Here is a 14,598-nt window from a genome sequence, read left to right on the forward strand (position 1 = left end):
AGGCACATTAAGAGACTATATTTTTTATTATTTATTTATTATATTTAACTTGACTTATAAGAAGATAAACTTGGAAATATTTTTAAATATAGTCTTATGAATCAAAATAAAATCCTAACATCATCATAGATATAAAATACAGTCCTGAAACCATAACTTAAAAATGTAAAATTTATCAGCCAGGTAGGAGGTCCTTACTTGGTAGGGGTTTTATCCTCTTATAGATGCCGAAGTTGATAAGACCATGACGCTCTAAATAACTGTGAACTCGGTGGACAAGCACAGTATCACCTACAGAATAAGTGGATTAAAAACACGGTTTTATTTTCAGCAGTTTAAACAATATTCTTCTAACTCTTCCATTTCTCCATCATGAAGTCCTTAAAAACATCTTTTCCATTAAGCTTCAGGTCATGTGACTCCTTTAAAAAAGTAATTCTAAGGCTGGGCACGGTGGCTGATGCACACAATCTTAGTGGCTTTGGGAGACTGAAGTGATAGGATCACTTGAGGCCAGGAGTTCAAGACCAGCCTGGGCAACACAGCAAGACCCTGTCTCTATAAAAAACAAAAAATTAGCCATGTATGATGGTACATGCCCACAGTCCTAGTTACTTGGGGGGCTGAGGAAGGAGGATCACCTGAGCCCAGGAGTTCCTAGCTACAGGGAGCTATGACTGTACCTGTACACTCTAGCCCAGGCTAGATCAGATCTCAAAAAATAAATAAATCACTGTAAAGACCCCGTCTCTACAAAAAAACAAAGAATTAGCCATGCATGATGGTGCCTGGCAGATCAAGGCTGAGGTAAGCTGTGAATGCGCCACTGCACTCCAGCCTGGGCAACAGAGGGAGACACTGTCAATCACTCACTCACTCAATCAATGTGATTCTTAGAACTATTAGTCTGTGAAGTAGGCCAAAATGTGTAACACATAATTTGGAATTGTATTGATTTAATTTTTAATTTTTTTGAGAGATAGGGGTCTCACTATGTTGCCCAGGCTGAACTCAAACTCCTGGGCTCAAGAAATCCTCCCACCTTAGCCTCCTGAGTAGCTGGGACTATAGGTGCACATCACTGTGTCTGTCTAATTTAAAATTTTTAAGAATTTCATTCCATCACAAATGGAATGAGAATAAAACCAAACCTTCACAAAGTAGTTATAACACTCATTTACTTTGGCAAAAACATCACAAGACATTGTTGGTGCCAAGTCTGAAATAAGAAAACCAGATAGTGAGCCATGAAGTGCCAAAGTATTCCATGGATCAAAGCTGGACAACAGGTCTAGGAAGAGTACTTAGCAATCTCTTGAACTCATCTGTTAACACAATTTAAAGACCAGAAGATGAATAAAAACATAGAAAACAGGTTTTCTATAAGACTTATTTTTGCACAGCACAAGGTGAAATAACATGGAAATATGAATGAAAAAATTAATTATCAAGGAACCATGAGGCTCCTAGAAGAACGTATCAATTTTCACAATCCAGTACAAAATTAGTCCTATTGAACACACTACTTACTGTTATAAGGTGCTTCTAATTGTTGGAGAGTAGCCTCAAATGTCAGCTGAATCTTTGGATTATCCAACCACAACTGCAGCTGCATTTAAATGACATAAATTGTATTACATACAAATAGACATATGTTATTTGACCATCTTTAAAATCATCTTTTAGCTGGCTGCAGTGGCTCACACCTATAATCCCAGCAGTTTGGGAGGCTGAGGTGGAAGGATCACTTGAGCCCAGGAGTTTGAGACCAGCTTAGGCAATATAGTGAGACCCCATCTCAACTAAAAATATAAAAACTGGCTGGGTATGGTGGCACATGCCTGTAGTCCCAGCTACTTAAGAGGCTAAGGCAGAAGGACTGCTTGAGCCCGGGACGTCGAGGCTGCAGTGAGCCATGATTGTACCACTGTACTACAGCCTGGGCAATAGAGCAAGAGCTTATCTCAAAAAATAAAAATAAAAATAAATAAAATCATCCTTTTAACTTTAAGGCCCCAAACATGGGCTTTCCTTTAATTAAAACAGTGACGTTATACTCCTGAAAAAGAAACTGACGAACACAAAACCATATCAAATAAGTAAATTACTGAAGAAGCTGGGGTTATTTAGCCTAAAAGAGAAAACCACCTAGTAACTTGCCAAATCCATAGAGCTAGCAGGGAGCAACCAGCATTCAAACCTGGGTTATATGACCCCAGAGATACTAAGTGGATAAAATCCACAAAAATCTAATGATCAACTAGATATGTCGAGGTTAGGGAGAAAGGTGTCAAGGACAACGTCTCCATTTTGGTACAACTAAGCGAGTTGGTATGCCAGACACTGAATGGAATCACTGAAAGAAGAAATAAGATAATGAGTTTAGCTCCAAGATAACAAGAAGAAATATAAAATAGATGGATATAGGGTCTGGAGCTCAGAAGAGAGAGAAGGTCTGCAGTCATCTGCTTATGGGTAATAACTGAAGTCAAATGCACTGAAAAGGGTTCCTAGAGGAAAAAATAGGGCGAGAGGAGAAGGAACTCCCAAATAGTCCACATAATGGCCAATTGTTAAGGATCATCTTACAAAGCAATCAGAGAAGACACCTAGGGAGGCAGGAGAAAAACCAGATACTGAGTTATCAAATCCAAGGAAGTACTGTGTTTCAGAAGAAAGGAGCAGTCAATTATTTCAAATACTGCTGAAAAAACAGATGAGACATAAAAAAACATTATGGTACAATCAATGGGCTCTAAAATGAATTCTCTTCAAAGTGACTATATACTTGCAAAATGCATGACAAACTAAACACTACTATATTTAAGTCTTAGCTAAAAATTAATAAAGACTGCTCTATAAGACAACTTTCAACCAAGAAGAAATTAATTTGGCTATATGTAAATAAACCAAATTACTAAGTGATTATGACCAAATCCACACAGATACTCTACTCTGTGTCCACTGTAAGGTAAATGGATTTCCTCAAGTACACACTGGGCCCAAGTTCCTCACTCCCAACACAAGTCTTCCTCCTCCTCCTCCTACAAAATAACACTTAGGTCACAGTCTAGTTCAATAATCCTAAAGTTGCAGTTTTAAAGTATTATAGTTTAAGACTAGAGAACTGATAAAATTCTTGCAGTAGAGGTTGATTTACATTCTGTTTCACAGCCAGAGACCACAAATCTAACATCGGGAAACCCTTCCCCAAATCTGGATTTTTGGTGAATCAGAGAAGACAGAGATCCCTGTAAATCCATCGCTCAAATCTAAGTAAAAAGTGAAAACTCTCTTCAGATAGAACAAACAAACAAACAAACAAACAAAAAAATGACAATTTTGTCTAAAAAAAAATCCACTTAGAGCAAATGTTGATACGCTATACACAGAAACTGATTCAATTATAAGACAAATCAGCCTTAGACTACACACTAAGAATTTTCTGTTCACTTTTTAAAAAACTCACCATCTTTTCTTCACTGTTCTTTTCTGTTTTACAAAAACCCAGGATAACCTATCAATTGCTTTAACAATCGAAATTAAGCAGTGGTTTTGCAATCTAATAGCCAAAACAAAGAAGCTGGTGGTGGCTAAAAAGCAGACATATCAATGACATCTCTGAGCTATATTCATATTCAAGTTAGCTGAATCACAAGGTTAATTTCTTCTGCGTTGTACCACCCTAGAGTAACATGAGTATGTTCTGAATAGCAACTTTCCCTCATCTACTTACTCTATGGCTAAATAAGAATTCCTGATGAATAAAAGATATGAAAGAAAAATTTACAGAAGAAATACAAATGACTAATGTGAAAAGCAGTCAGTAATCCAAGAAATGAAAAAGAACTGAGATGGTTTTGGCCAATTATAGGAGCACAGATTATCACTGTTTTAATAAAAATGGGCAGGGCAATGCGGAGGGGAGGGGTTGACTGGTTCAGCCTTTCTGGGAAGCAATCTGGCAATATGTCCAAAACGTTTAAAAGTGTTCATAACCCTTTGACAACGTAGTTTTCCTTCTAGAATTCTATCATAAGGAAATAACAGGTAGAGTCAAGAATGCATAAGACTGTCCAGAGTTAATTATAATAAAGCAAAATCGGCAACAAATGTCCAGCAGTCAAATTATAACCCAACTGTCAGACAAAATATTATGCAGACACTGAAGTTAAATCATTCAGCCAGAGGAAGAGGCTGAACAAGATGAGCAGAACAGGGTAAAGATTTCTCTTGAGAGGGAAGGACAAAGTGATTATTATTATTTTTTAATGCTTAAATAAAGGTTTTTTTTTTTTTTGAAATGGACTCTACTCTGTTGCCCAGGCTGGATGGAGTGTGGTGGCATGATCTCGGCTCACTGCAACCTCCACCTCCTGGGTTCAAGCGATTCTCCTGCTTCAGCCTCTCCAGTAGCTGGGACTACATGTGCCTGCCACCATGCCCAGATAATTTTTGTATTTTTAGTAGAGAAAGGGTTTTGCCATGTTGGCCAGGGTGGTCTCGAAACCTTGACCTCAGGTGATCCGCCTACCCTGGCCTCCCTAACTGCTGGGATTACAGGTGTGAGCCACCACACCCAGCCTAAATAAATATTCTTAATGTGTATTTATGAGGTTGTGAAGTATAAAAGGGATCCAAAAGAATGTATCCAAGAAGGATCTCAATTTTATGAAAACAAAAATTATATATACATTTTTTAAATACCCAAATGAAAAATAACTATTAACAAAGGTTATCTCTGGGTAATAATAGTATTATAGATAATTTTAGAATTCTTTCTTCTCTTTTTATTTTTCCCATATTCTCTATCAAAGCCATATATACTTTTTATAATCCAGGTGAAAAAGCTGAAATGGAAACTTACTGTGCGGTTTCTAATGAAAAGAAAAACCTTCTGGGTCTGTTGTGGTCCACTGATAATATCTGGAAAACAGGCTGCTTCTTGAGAAGTCATCCGGTCATGAGGAAGTCGGCTCTGGAAAGCTGCGCCCTCCACACCTAATGAAGAAAGCAAAGGACATCTAGGAAAAGTGCAAGTGAATACAAAACGGGTAGTGATGATGCTCAAATTCCTTTGCCTCACTCACAGACTGATCTTTTTAAAAAATTTTCAATTGTCTCAAAAGCTGAAACTTCCTTAGATATTAGCCACTTGTTTGAGCTTAACATTCCAAAGTTTATACTTTACTGAGTGAAACAACTACCTTATAAGACAAAGCATTTAAAATAGTTTCTTTGTCCATAAAATAACTTTATCATATTAGATGATCTAATTAAAATTAGCACTACTGACAGGTGTACAATAAAATTTAAAACTAAAGAACCAGAATAAAGGAAAATGCACTAACAGGAAAGCAAAAGAAGCTGTGGAGCGAAAAACACAATCACATGCCTTCTTTTAGGATTACAGCATGAAACAGAAAGATGACTTTAATAATCAACAGCAGAAAATCACAATCCCATCAACAGTATCATCCATTAGTAATCATAATTCAACGCTGGCAAGCAGTGATAAAAATTAAGCAGACAACAGTAAGACAGAAGAATGCAAGGAATTTACCTTTTCTGGCAGAAACATTAGAAATGCTTTACTATATACTACAAATATTACTATGTATAATCTATAACACATATACATATAGTGTATACATACACTATACACTTCAAGTAAAATACGTTCTTTTCTGTTCTTTTTTTTTTTTGAGACGAAGTTTCGCTCTTATTGCCCAGGCTGGAGTGTAGTGGTGCGATCTCGGCTCACTGCAACCTCTGCCTCCTGGGTTCAAGCGATTCTCCTGCCTCAGCCTCCCGAGTAGCTGGGATTACAGGCACCCGCTCCCACGCCTGGCTAATTTTTTGTATTTTTAGTAGAAACGGGGTTTCACCATGTTAGCCAGGCTTGTCTCGAACTCCTGACCTCAGGTGATCCACCTGCCTCAACCTCCCAAAAAATATGTTATTTTCAAACTCTTCAATTAATTGGGTATTGTCTTGATAGTTTTATAAATTGGTGGATAAGTACACCTTTATAAGGTGATCTTAAAAACACAAGCACAATAAATGCAAATGTATTTCTAAGATCACCTTATAGATGTACTTATCCACCAGCTTATAAAAACTATCAAGATTCAATTTAAAGAGTTTCAAAATTCCATACCATTTAAGTAATTACATATAAGTAACAAAATAGGCACCAGATATCCATATATAATTTTTTTTTTTTTTTTTTGAGAGGGAGTCTCACTCTGTCGCCCAGGCTGGAGTGCAGTGGCGTGATCTCAGCTCACTGCAACCTCTGCCTTCTGGGTTCAGGCGATTCTCCTGCCTCAGCCTCCCAAGTAGCTGGGACTACAGGCATGCACCACCATGCCTGGCTAATGTTTTTTGTATTCTTTGTAGAGACAGGGTTTCCCCATGTTGGCTAGGCTAGTCTGGAACTCCTGGCCTCAAGTGATCCACCCACCTCAGCCTCCCAAAGTGCTGGGATTACAGGAGTGAGCCACCATGCTCAGCTCATATATAATCATTTTAAAGCACATAAAACAAGAAGTTGGAAGCACTGATAATGGAAGCAAAACTAATGCTAAGGTATTAGTAAGATTAGGAGAATTAAAAAAACAAGGCAGGTAAAGATGTTAACTTAGAAAATTATAGCTAAGCTATTAAGGAGTTTGTTTCCACAAAGACATTCAAATGGCAAACACTACCTAGAAAAAAATCATGTTTAACAAGTGGTCAAGCAAAAACGCCTAATGCTAATCATGGGCCACACATTAAGAAATACTATTCTTAGAGACAAGGAGAAAAAGCTATCCATCTACTGCAGATAATGAGGGCATAAACATTGTGTCTCACGTTACTAAATCAAATCAACAATCCTTACATTTAACTAATCCATACCTAAAATTAAAGACTGTCAGGACAATTTATTCCTTGGGCAAAAAAAAAAAAAAAAAAAATAGTAAAAGCCATATTGTAGGTGGAGCATGAAATTACAGCAAGAAAAGAAGAAATGCTTACTATTGTGGATACAGTTTATTTCAGTAATGTGAAATTTTCTAAACTATATGGCTTTGATGTCCCCAGCTCCCATTCCCAAATCAAAATAAATAAAAACTGAAAACAAAACCACCAAGACTAAAAATAACTCACATTATAAAGAACTTATCTACACATTAATCCTGAGTATTTGAACCAAGTATCTCTAAATGGGTCAATTCTTGGTATAATTCATAAGTATATACTATTAACATGAAAATCAATGATCTCTATTAAATTCCACTTCTCCCTGCCAAAAATGGTAGTTTTCTTTCTTAGCTATATTATCTTCTATACATTTAATAAGTAGTCACTGAACATCCTACTGCAAAATACTATTTTTCAACGACAGAAAAATCATGTAGGATAAAATACCAAATTTTATAGTACATTTGGCTTCTCACTACAGATGTTCTTTTTTTTTTGGCAGGGGGAAGGACAGGGTCTCCCTCTGTTGTCCAGGCTCCTGAAGTACAGGGGCACAATCTCACACTGCAACCTTCACCTCCTGAGCTCAAGTAGCTGGGCTGCCTCAGCCTCCCAAGTAACTGGGACTACAGGTACAAGCCACTATGTCTAATTTTTTTATATTTTGTAGAGATGGGGTTTCACCATGTTGCCCAGGCTGGTCTCAAACTCTTGAGCTCAAGCGATACACCATCTCGGCCTCCCAAAGTGCTAGGATTACAGGAATGAGCCAATGCGCCTGGCCTCAGATGTTCTTATCAAAAATCACTCTAATGTAGTTGGCTAATTTGGGGAATTTTTGAGAACATGTAATGATTAAGAAATGTTATTTATATGTCATCCAGCAGTTTCAAAGTATTTTTAAATCAAACATCAGAAGTTTAAACAAAGGCATTTAAAGAAACTAAATGTGGTGACATTAATGTATGCTTGGAATAATATTCTTCTCCATCTCTATCTTCTAAACAGCATCTAAGAAAACTAGCTATTCTCAATACTCTGATATCTTTTTAAAAACGAAAAATGGTCTCTAAAAACTCTCAATAATTATTTCCTTCCCTTTGGTGTTTAGGGATACTTATTTTAAGGAATGAAGACCATTATCAAAACCAGGGTGAAAAGCCTGCAAGATAAAAAGCTAACCTTTTCTTAAAGAAAAAAAAAAATGTATGTTAATTTGTAACCTAAACTGTTGAGAAGCTAAATCAAAACATCCTTCTTACAGGATAGTACCAAAATGAAGTAATAGACACCATTTTGGATAATCTAACTCATGAGTACCTATCTCTTTCAGGGGAAAAATCTTTTAGAATACAAATGATTTTAATAACATCCTAAAAGTACCAACAGTACACATGAATTCAGAAGTAATTCACACTTGGCTCTGGTAGTTTTGTACTCTGGTGTTTGCGTTTTCCATTAAGTAATGGAATCTGGTATTCTGAAAATTTAGAATGTTTCCAAAACGTTGTCTTTGAAACATTCAAAAATTATTAAAAAGCTCCAAGGTTGCCTAAATACCAGTCTTACTTACTGTTCAGTTCCTTCCTGCTCACCACCTTTATACAGGAAATTCCAGCATCACCTTTCAGAATGCAGTCACTCTACAGAACTGCCCTTTCTAATGGTTTGACTGGCTTATACTTTCTCTGAATACATAGTAAATGTAGTTAAATATTTGAAGGAATAATTTAGACCTTTTGAAGTAGGTTAATTAGAAGGAGAAAAAGCAGGAGAGGCAGGTGAGATGACAGGTCCTCTACTCCATTAAATCACTTCCTCTTGATTCGTGTAAGATACAGGTAGCATCTTGACTGCAGTAAGGTAATAGAGATATAAAAATTAACAAAGAAAAGAAGGCCTCCATGAGAGTTACTTGCCTTTAATTTTTTATATCAAGTAGATAACTATAACTAGATTTCTAGCGTGAAAACAAAAGCCTGATGTGATCTACATATTAAAGACTTTACTTAAAATGAGAAAACTAGAGATGTATCATATCAAGTCCTAGAATGTTTTAAAATAAAAGGAATAAGGAATAGGGGGACGAGAGAGAAAACGAAAAGAGAATTGTACAACCTCCTATACTTCAGATTTTTTAATTTCTAGGGTAAACACTATTTTAAAGGATTCTAAGGGTGTAAGGAATAGTCTTTGCACTAAGAAGCAAGATCCCTGGGTTCTCCTTCTCCAGAACTGCTGGTGTATTGCTGGTCAATCTATTTAACTTCTTTGGGTTTCAGATCCTAATCCATAAAATAAGGGAGATAAAATATTGTTTGAAGGCAGGAAGTTAGACAAGATGACCTCAAGTTCTCTTCTAGCTCTAAGATTTAGGATGTGTACACCAACTTGAGGTGGGTTTTAAGAAGTCAAGATATGATCCTGGCACCAAGATACCCATGAGGGTCATCTGGCTTCATTAAGAGAAGAATGTTGATCTCTTACAAGCACATTTCTAACCCTGATTGATCATTTCACAAATGCATGCTTCTGAACGTGACAAAGATCGGAAGAGAGATCTTGAAGGGTTTACAACAGTCACCATCATTCCTGGAAACACTTAAAATTCATGTTCTACTAACAGTAATCAGCAGCACACTGTTTTGTATGAAAGTCTGCTTTCACTTTCAGCAATATGATATTGTTTACTTATGCAAAAGAGCAAATAGTCACACACACACACAAAAAAAAACAGAAACAAAAAACAAGAAAACTCAACTTCTTTCTTCAAGATTAAAACTCTAAAGGCCATCCCTGATCTTCAACAGTTCCATGGAAGATCTAATTGTGCATCATTTGATGAAAAGCATTCTTCAAGGTTTATATGCCACAGATCTAGGCTCTGAACAGGGTTTAATTCTGCTAAGATAACCATGTACTGATTATCAACCTGCAATCCTTGGGACAGCATTTTTAAAAGTCTGCTCCTAACATTCAGGATCCCTTTATTACTCATTGCTGTATTAACAATGAACTATCTTTAATTCAAGAGAGTGAAATAGAAACAGTCCCAGGACCTGTTATATGCAAACTGCAAGACAAATAATTTTAAAGTAGACTTAAGACAGTTGAAAAGTGACAACCTCCAAAAGTGAAGTAGTGCCTATTCCAATTCTATCAAAACGTATCTATGAACCAGCTTTGAGCAACTGGAACAAAAACATCCTTCAAGAGACAAAGGATGAAATCCAGATACGTTATTTTGGATTGCTGGGATAAATTTTAACTGTTCCAGATGGTGGCCCCTATAAATTCTTTACTTTTTCCTAGAAGTAAAAATCTCATACTGTTTGGTCTGAACAGAAAAAAGTATTTCAGACTTTTCAAAAGACATTTTTCACACGAGAAACAAAATGTTTAAACTGAAGAATGATTAACTACGTAATGTTAACTGAAAAAAGGTACCCAATACCCTGTAACAACCATTTTTTAAAAGATGTCACTTGCCCACATAGTTCCTCTGACTAGTCCTAGAATGCCTCTCAGTCCTTTTTGTTTTTGTTTTTAGACTTTTGAGCCTGTGACTTTTCCTCTCTGTGTATACTGCTGTATTTCTCTTTAAGGGTCCTATGATTCCTAAGTCTTATGTTCTATATCATGTTTACTATTAATAGAAAGGCTGCTGGGGAGAAAAGTACCCGCCATCTCCTCGAAAACACAAAGAGTGGAGTGGAGGGCTGAGATCGGCCTGAGGACTTCAAAAGGTTTTGCTTGCCTTTGTTCTCGCTACACTCTCTCCTACTATATTATTATGTCCTGTGGGTTAAATTTCACCTGCGCTTCTGGCTAAAATGTGGATACCACAGCCAAAAACACTTGCAAGCATCAATTCCTACTTGGCGGCTCTTGCTACTAAGTGGCAAGCATCTAATGCCACCCTCACCTGATGCTTGGCCGTCTCCATACCCTCCAGAACTGTCGTCTTGAAGTCCTCCTGCTTGCCCTGTGGAAGGAAAGAGGAGAACTCAGGGACCTTACTCCATAAATTAGGATAATATCTGGACATAAAGGCCTAATAGTTGGCGACTCATGAATTCACCACCAACTAGTAAACCCATATTCAGAGAGCTCCTTCCTCTGGAATCAAGGCCCAGGGAATTACATCATAGTCTTCCAAATTCTGGTCAGGAAGTTTCAACTTTACATGCTGATTCTTGTTGAAAGGCAGTGGAACAAAGTACATAGTATTTCTAATCACTAAATCCTTGCTGTCAGTCTTATTTAATATTAATAGTCTGGATGTGGGAAAATGGATTCCGAGTGTCTTTTGCTAACGGCTGCTAGACTGAAAATGCAGGTGACATAGACTCTAGAATCTGGCATTGCAATTCAGCATCAACTTAATATCCGTTTAACTTTCTAATTTTAATGAAAAATTATCTCCTTCTCTTCAAAGCAAGGAGTATAATTAAAAGATTCAGTCTCCAAATAAGTTTCATTTACTTTACACAGTAGACACTAGTACAGTTAAATATGCCAGTGCTTCCTAAATAAAACTAAAGAACACACAATAAGACACTCTGTGTGTGTGTGCCAAGTACTGTAGATAAACACACACTTGTGGTAACACAGAGAAAGGCAGGCAAGATCTTGAATCTTCTACTTCATGCTACATAATAAGCTTTGTTAAGAAATTTTCCTCACTGATTAATATGTAGAAGTAATTTCAAGAAAAGAATCAAAGCTTGAAAATTCAATCTGATAAAGAATAGATTGTCTTCTGAACTCTTCCAAAATCTATCATCAAGACAGATGCTATGATGCTCTTAAGCTTCTAGTCACCTGGTACACTATAGGAAAATGAGTGTGATCTTTGGAAGATATAAAATACTACCTCCCAATGATCTAAATAAACTCAGACAAGCTTCATTAAACAGTTTATTTTAAAATATGTACCCCAATAAGAAAGCAGATTGATTATTCCACCATTTGAGTTAGAAGGGAACAACAAAGAGAATAAAAAGATACTTAGATATAAGAAATTATTTCTGACAATGATATTAGAATGTGTTGCTAGAAGATACATGCTCTGTTATGAAGGTAGAATAGAATCTCATTCTAAACTTATTTTACTAAGCTCTCGTCTGAAGGGTCCTTTAGGTTCAAGAAGGTTATGCTTCTCAGACAAGGCCCAAGGTATACCTATTTACAGCCCTTGGAAAAAGGCATACAATCATGAAGAGACGATCGGGTTACTAAATCCAATCTGCAAACTTATCTCGAAAATATAGGTCCTACATTTTAAACTCTACTATAAACTTAAAATCAGATATATTCATTCTTAGTAAATTCTGGCTTTATTCATAAAAAATATTTTGTAGAGCCAGGTGCAGTGGCTCAGGCCTGTAATCCCAGCACTTTGGGAGGCTGAGGCAGGCAGATCACTTGAGGTCAGGAGTTCAAGACCAGCCTAGCCAACATGGTGAAACCTCATTTCTACTAAAAACATGAAAGTTAGCCAGGTGTGGTGGTGCTCGCCTGTAATCCCAGCTACTCGGGAGGCTGAGGCAGGAGAATCACTTGAACCTGGGAGGCAGAGGCTGCAGTGAGTCAAGATCACACCATCGCACTCCAGCCTGGGCGACACAGCGAGACTCCATCTCAAAATAATAATAATAATAACAATAATAATAATAATATATTTCACAGATTTTTAAAAAATGTTGCCATTGTTTCGTTTGGTTCCAAATAAAACCAAGCTGGATCAGAAAACTGAATTTTATCTGGGGAAGAAAGGGAGCAGGGAGGGACTCAGAACAATGAAACAAATAGTTTCCAAGAATCACACTTAAGATTAGGAATAATACAGCTGTTATCTTTCAAATTATGTTTCTGACTTGGCAAAAATAAAAGTAACAGTCTCTTGTCATGAAGGTATCTCACCACTAAAAACTTAGATAAAAACAGCAAAAAACCGACAAAACAAAAACACACACTTTGAAGCTAGCCTAAGCCTGAATTACTTTATCTTTCCTATTCCTCTCATTTCCCTTCTTTTCCAACTATAATACATGTCATACAATAAACTCACTAATTTAAGCTACAGGTAGCTCTTGACTGATTTTTGTGTGCGAATCAATGGTGCTTTGATTCACAAAAAAAGATGGATTTCTTACCCCTGACTTGCGTACTCAATAGGTTAACAAGGACAAAAGGGCAACGAGGCAGTCTTTTTTGTCTTCTGGTTTTGAAGAAAGGAATTAAAAAACCTCTTAAAAAGATTTTTTTTTTAATTTAAAAAAATGCAGGAAAACATAGAAAATATTCAATACCCTGCAAAGATTTTTAAAAGGGATCCCATAACAACAAAATGTCAAAAAAGAAATGAAACTCCAGGCTGGGCATGGTGGCTCACGCCTGTAATCCCAGCATTTTGGGAGGCCGAGGCAGGCGGATCGTGAGGTCAGGAGTTCAAGACCAGCCTGACCAACATGGTGAAACGCTGTCTCTACTAAAAATACAAAAATTAGCCAGGCGCTATGGCATGAACCTGTAATCCCAGCTACTCAGGAGGCTGAGGCAGGAGAATCGCTTGAACTCGGGAGGTGGAGGTTGCAGTGAGCCGAGATTGCACCACTGCACTCCAGCCTGGGCAACACAGCAAGACTCGGTCTCCAAAAAAAAAAAAAAAAAAAAAAAAGCAAGAAAAGAAACTCCAAAGTATTATTTAAGCAGAGGAGTAGAAAGAAACCAAGCAGAAGGTACCACATAACATAAGAAATGATGGAAAACAAAATTTAAAAGTGCTTAAAATTAAATTAAGAAACAAGTTATTTATCTCTTGATAATGGTTTAACTTGCTTAGAAATAAAGAATGAAGTTATTATTTTCACTCCAATCATACTTGAGAGTATTTTGAAGATGCCTACTTCTCCAAAGACAACTGAAAGATCATCTTTACTAGCAGTATATTATAGACCAATTCTTGAACATTTTCTTAAAAACAGCACATAGACAACACTGCTTGCAGCTAACTTTTCATCCAAGTAGTCTCTGATTATGATATATATAAAATCCCTTATTCATCTGCTCTTTGGGTCTTTCCAGCCTAGGACTCTGTTTCTGATAGTGGCTCAGGACACATTAACAGCAGGCAAGTAGCGCTGTTAGCTTTCCATAAGTGCAAATTCAAAACAGAAAATGAAAATATTCCAAAGCAACTTTGTAATATCACCTTGATTTTGGCACCACTACACAAGAAACTCCCTTTTGTTTTTATCCCAAACCACCAAACCTACAAAATAGTCCTCAAGCTTGAAGCAGAGACTCTTTTTAATTTTTTAATTATTTTTAGAGACAAGGTCTTGCTCTGTTGCCCAGGGTGGAGTACAGTGGTGCAATCACAGTTCACTGTAACCTTGAACTCCTGAGCTCAAGGGATCCTCTTGCCTCAGCCTCCTGAGTAGCTAGGACTACAGGCATGTACCACCATACCTGGCTAATTTTTTTTTTTTTTTTTTGTAGAGACAGGTTCTCGATATGTTGCCCAGGCTGTTTTTGAACTCCTAGCCTCCCACTTCAGCCTCTCAAAGCAACAGGATTATGAGCGTGAGCCACCACAATCGGCCTAAAGTAGAGACTCTTCAT

The 14,598-nt window shown here is 37.0% G+C and overlaps 1 protein-coding gene across 4 annotated transcripts in view; it reads right to left on the reverse strand.

The window, feature by feature from the left end:
• The window catches only part of KDM1A (lysine demethylase 1A), a 64,068-nt gene that overhangs the window by 28,376 nt on the left and 21,094 nt on the right, over window positions 1–14,598 (reverse strand). For 2 of the 4 annotated variants that reach the window (XM_019012465.3, XM_055387459.2), the window contains exons 3-6: window positions 10,895–10,954; window positions 4,868–5,001; window positions 1,531–1,609; window positions 199–291 (exon numbers count right to left, since the gene is read on the reverse strand). In XM_019012465.3, coding sequence (XP_018868010.3) covers window positions 199–291; window positions 1,531–1,609; window positions 4,868–5,001; window positions 10,895–10,954 — 366 coding nt within the window. The remainder of the gene's footprint in view (window positions 1–198; window positions 292–1,530; window positions 1,610–4,867; window positions 5,002–10,894; window positions 10,955–14,598) is intronic. The other 2 variants (XM_004024869.4, XM_055387461.2) reach the window with 1 other exon arrangement.

The sequence above is a fragment of the Gorilla gorilla genome, chromosome 1 (genome assembly GCF_029281585.2).
Source record: "Gorilla gorilla gorilla isolate KB3781 chromosome 1, NHGRI_mGorGor1-v2.1_pri, whole genome shotgun sequence".
Classification (NCBI taxonomy): Eukaryota; Metazoa; Chordata; class Mammalia; order Primates; family Hominidae; genus Gorilla; species Gorilla gorilla.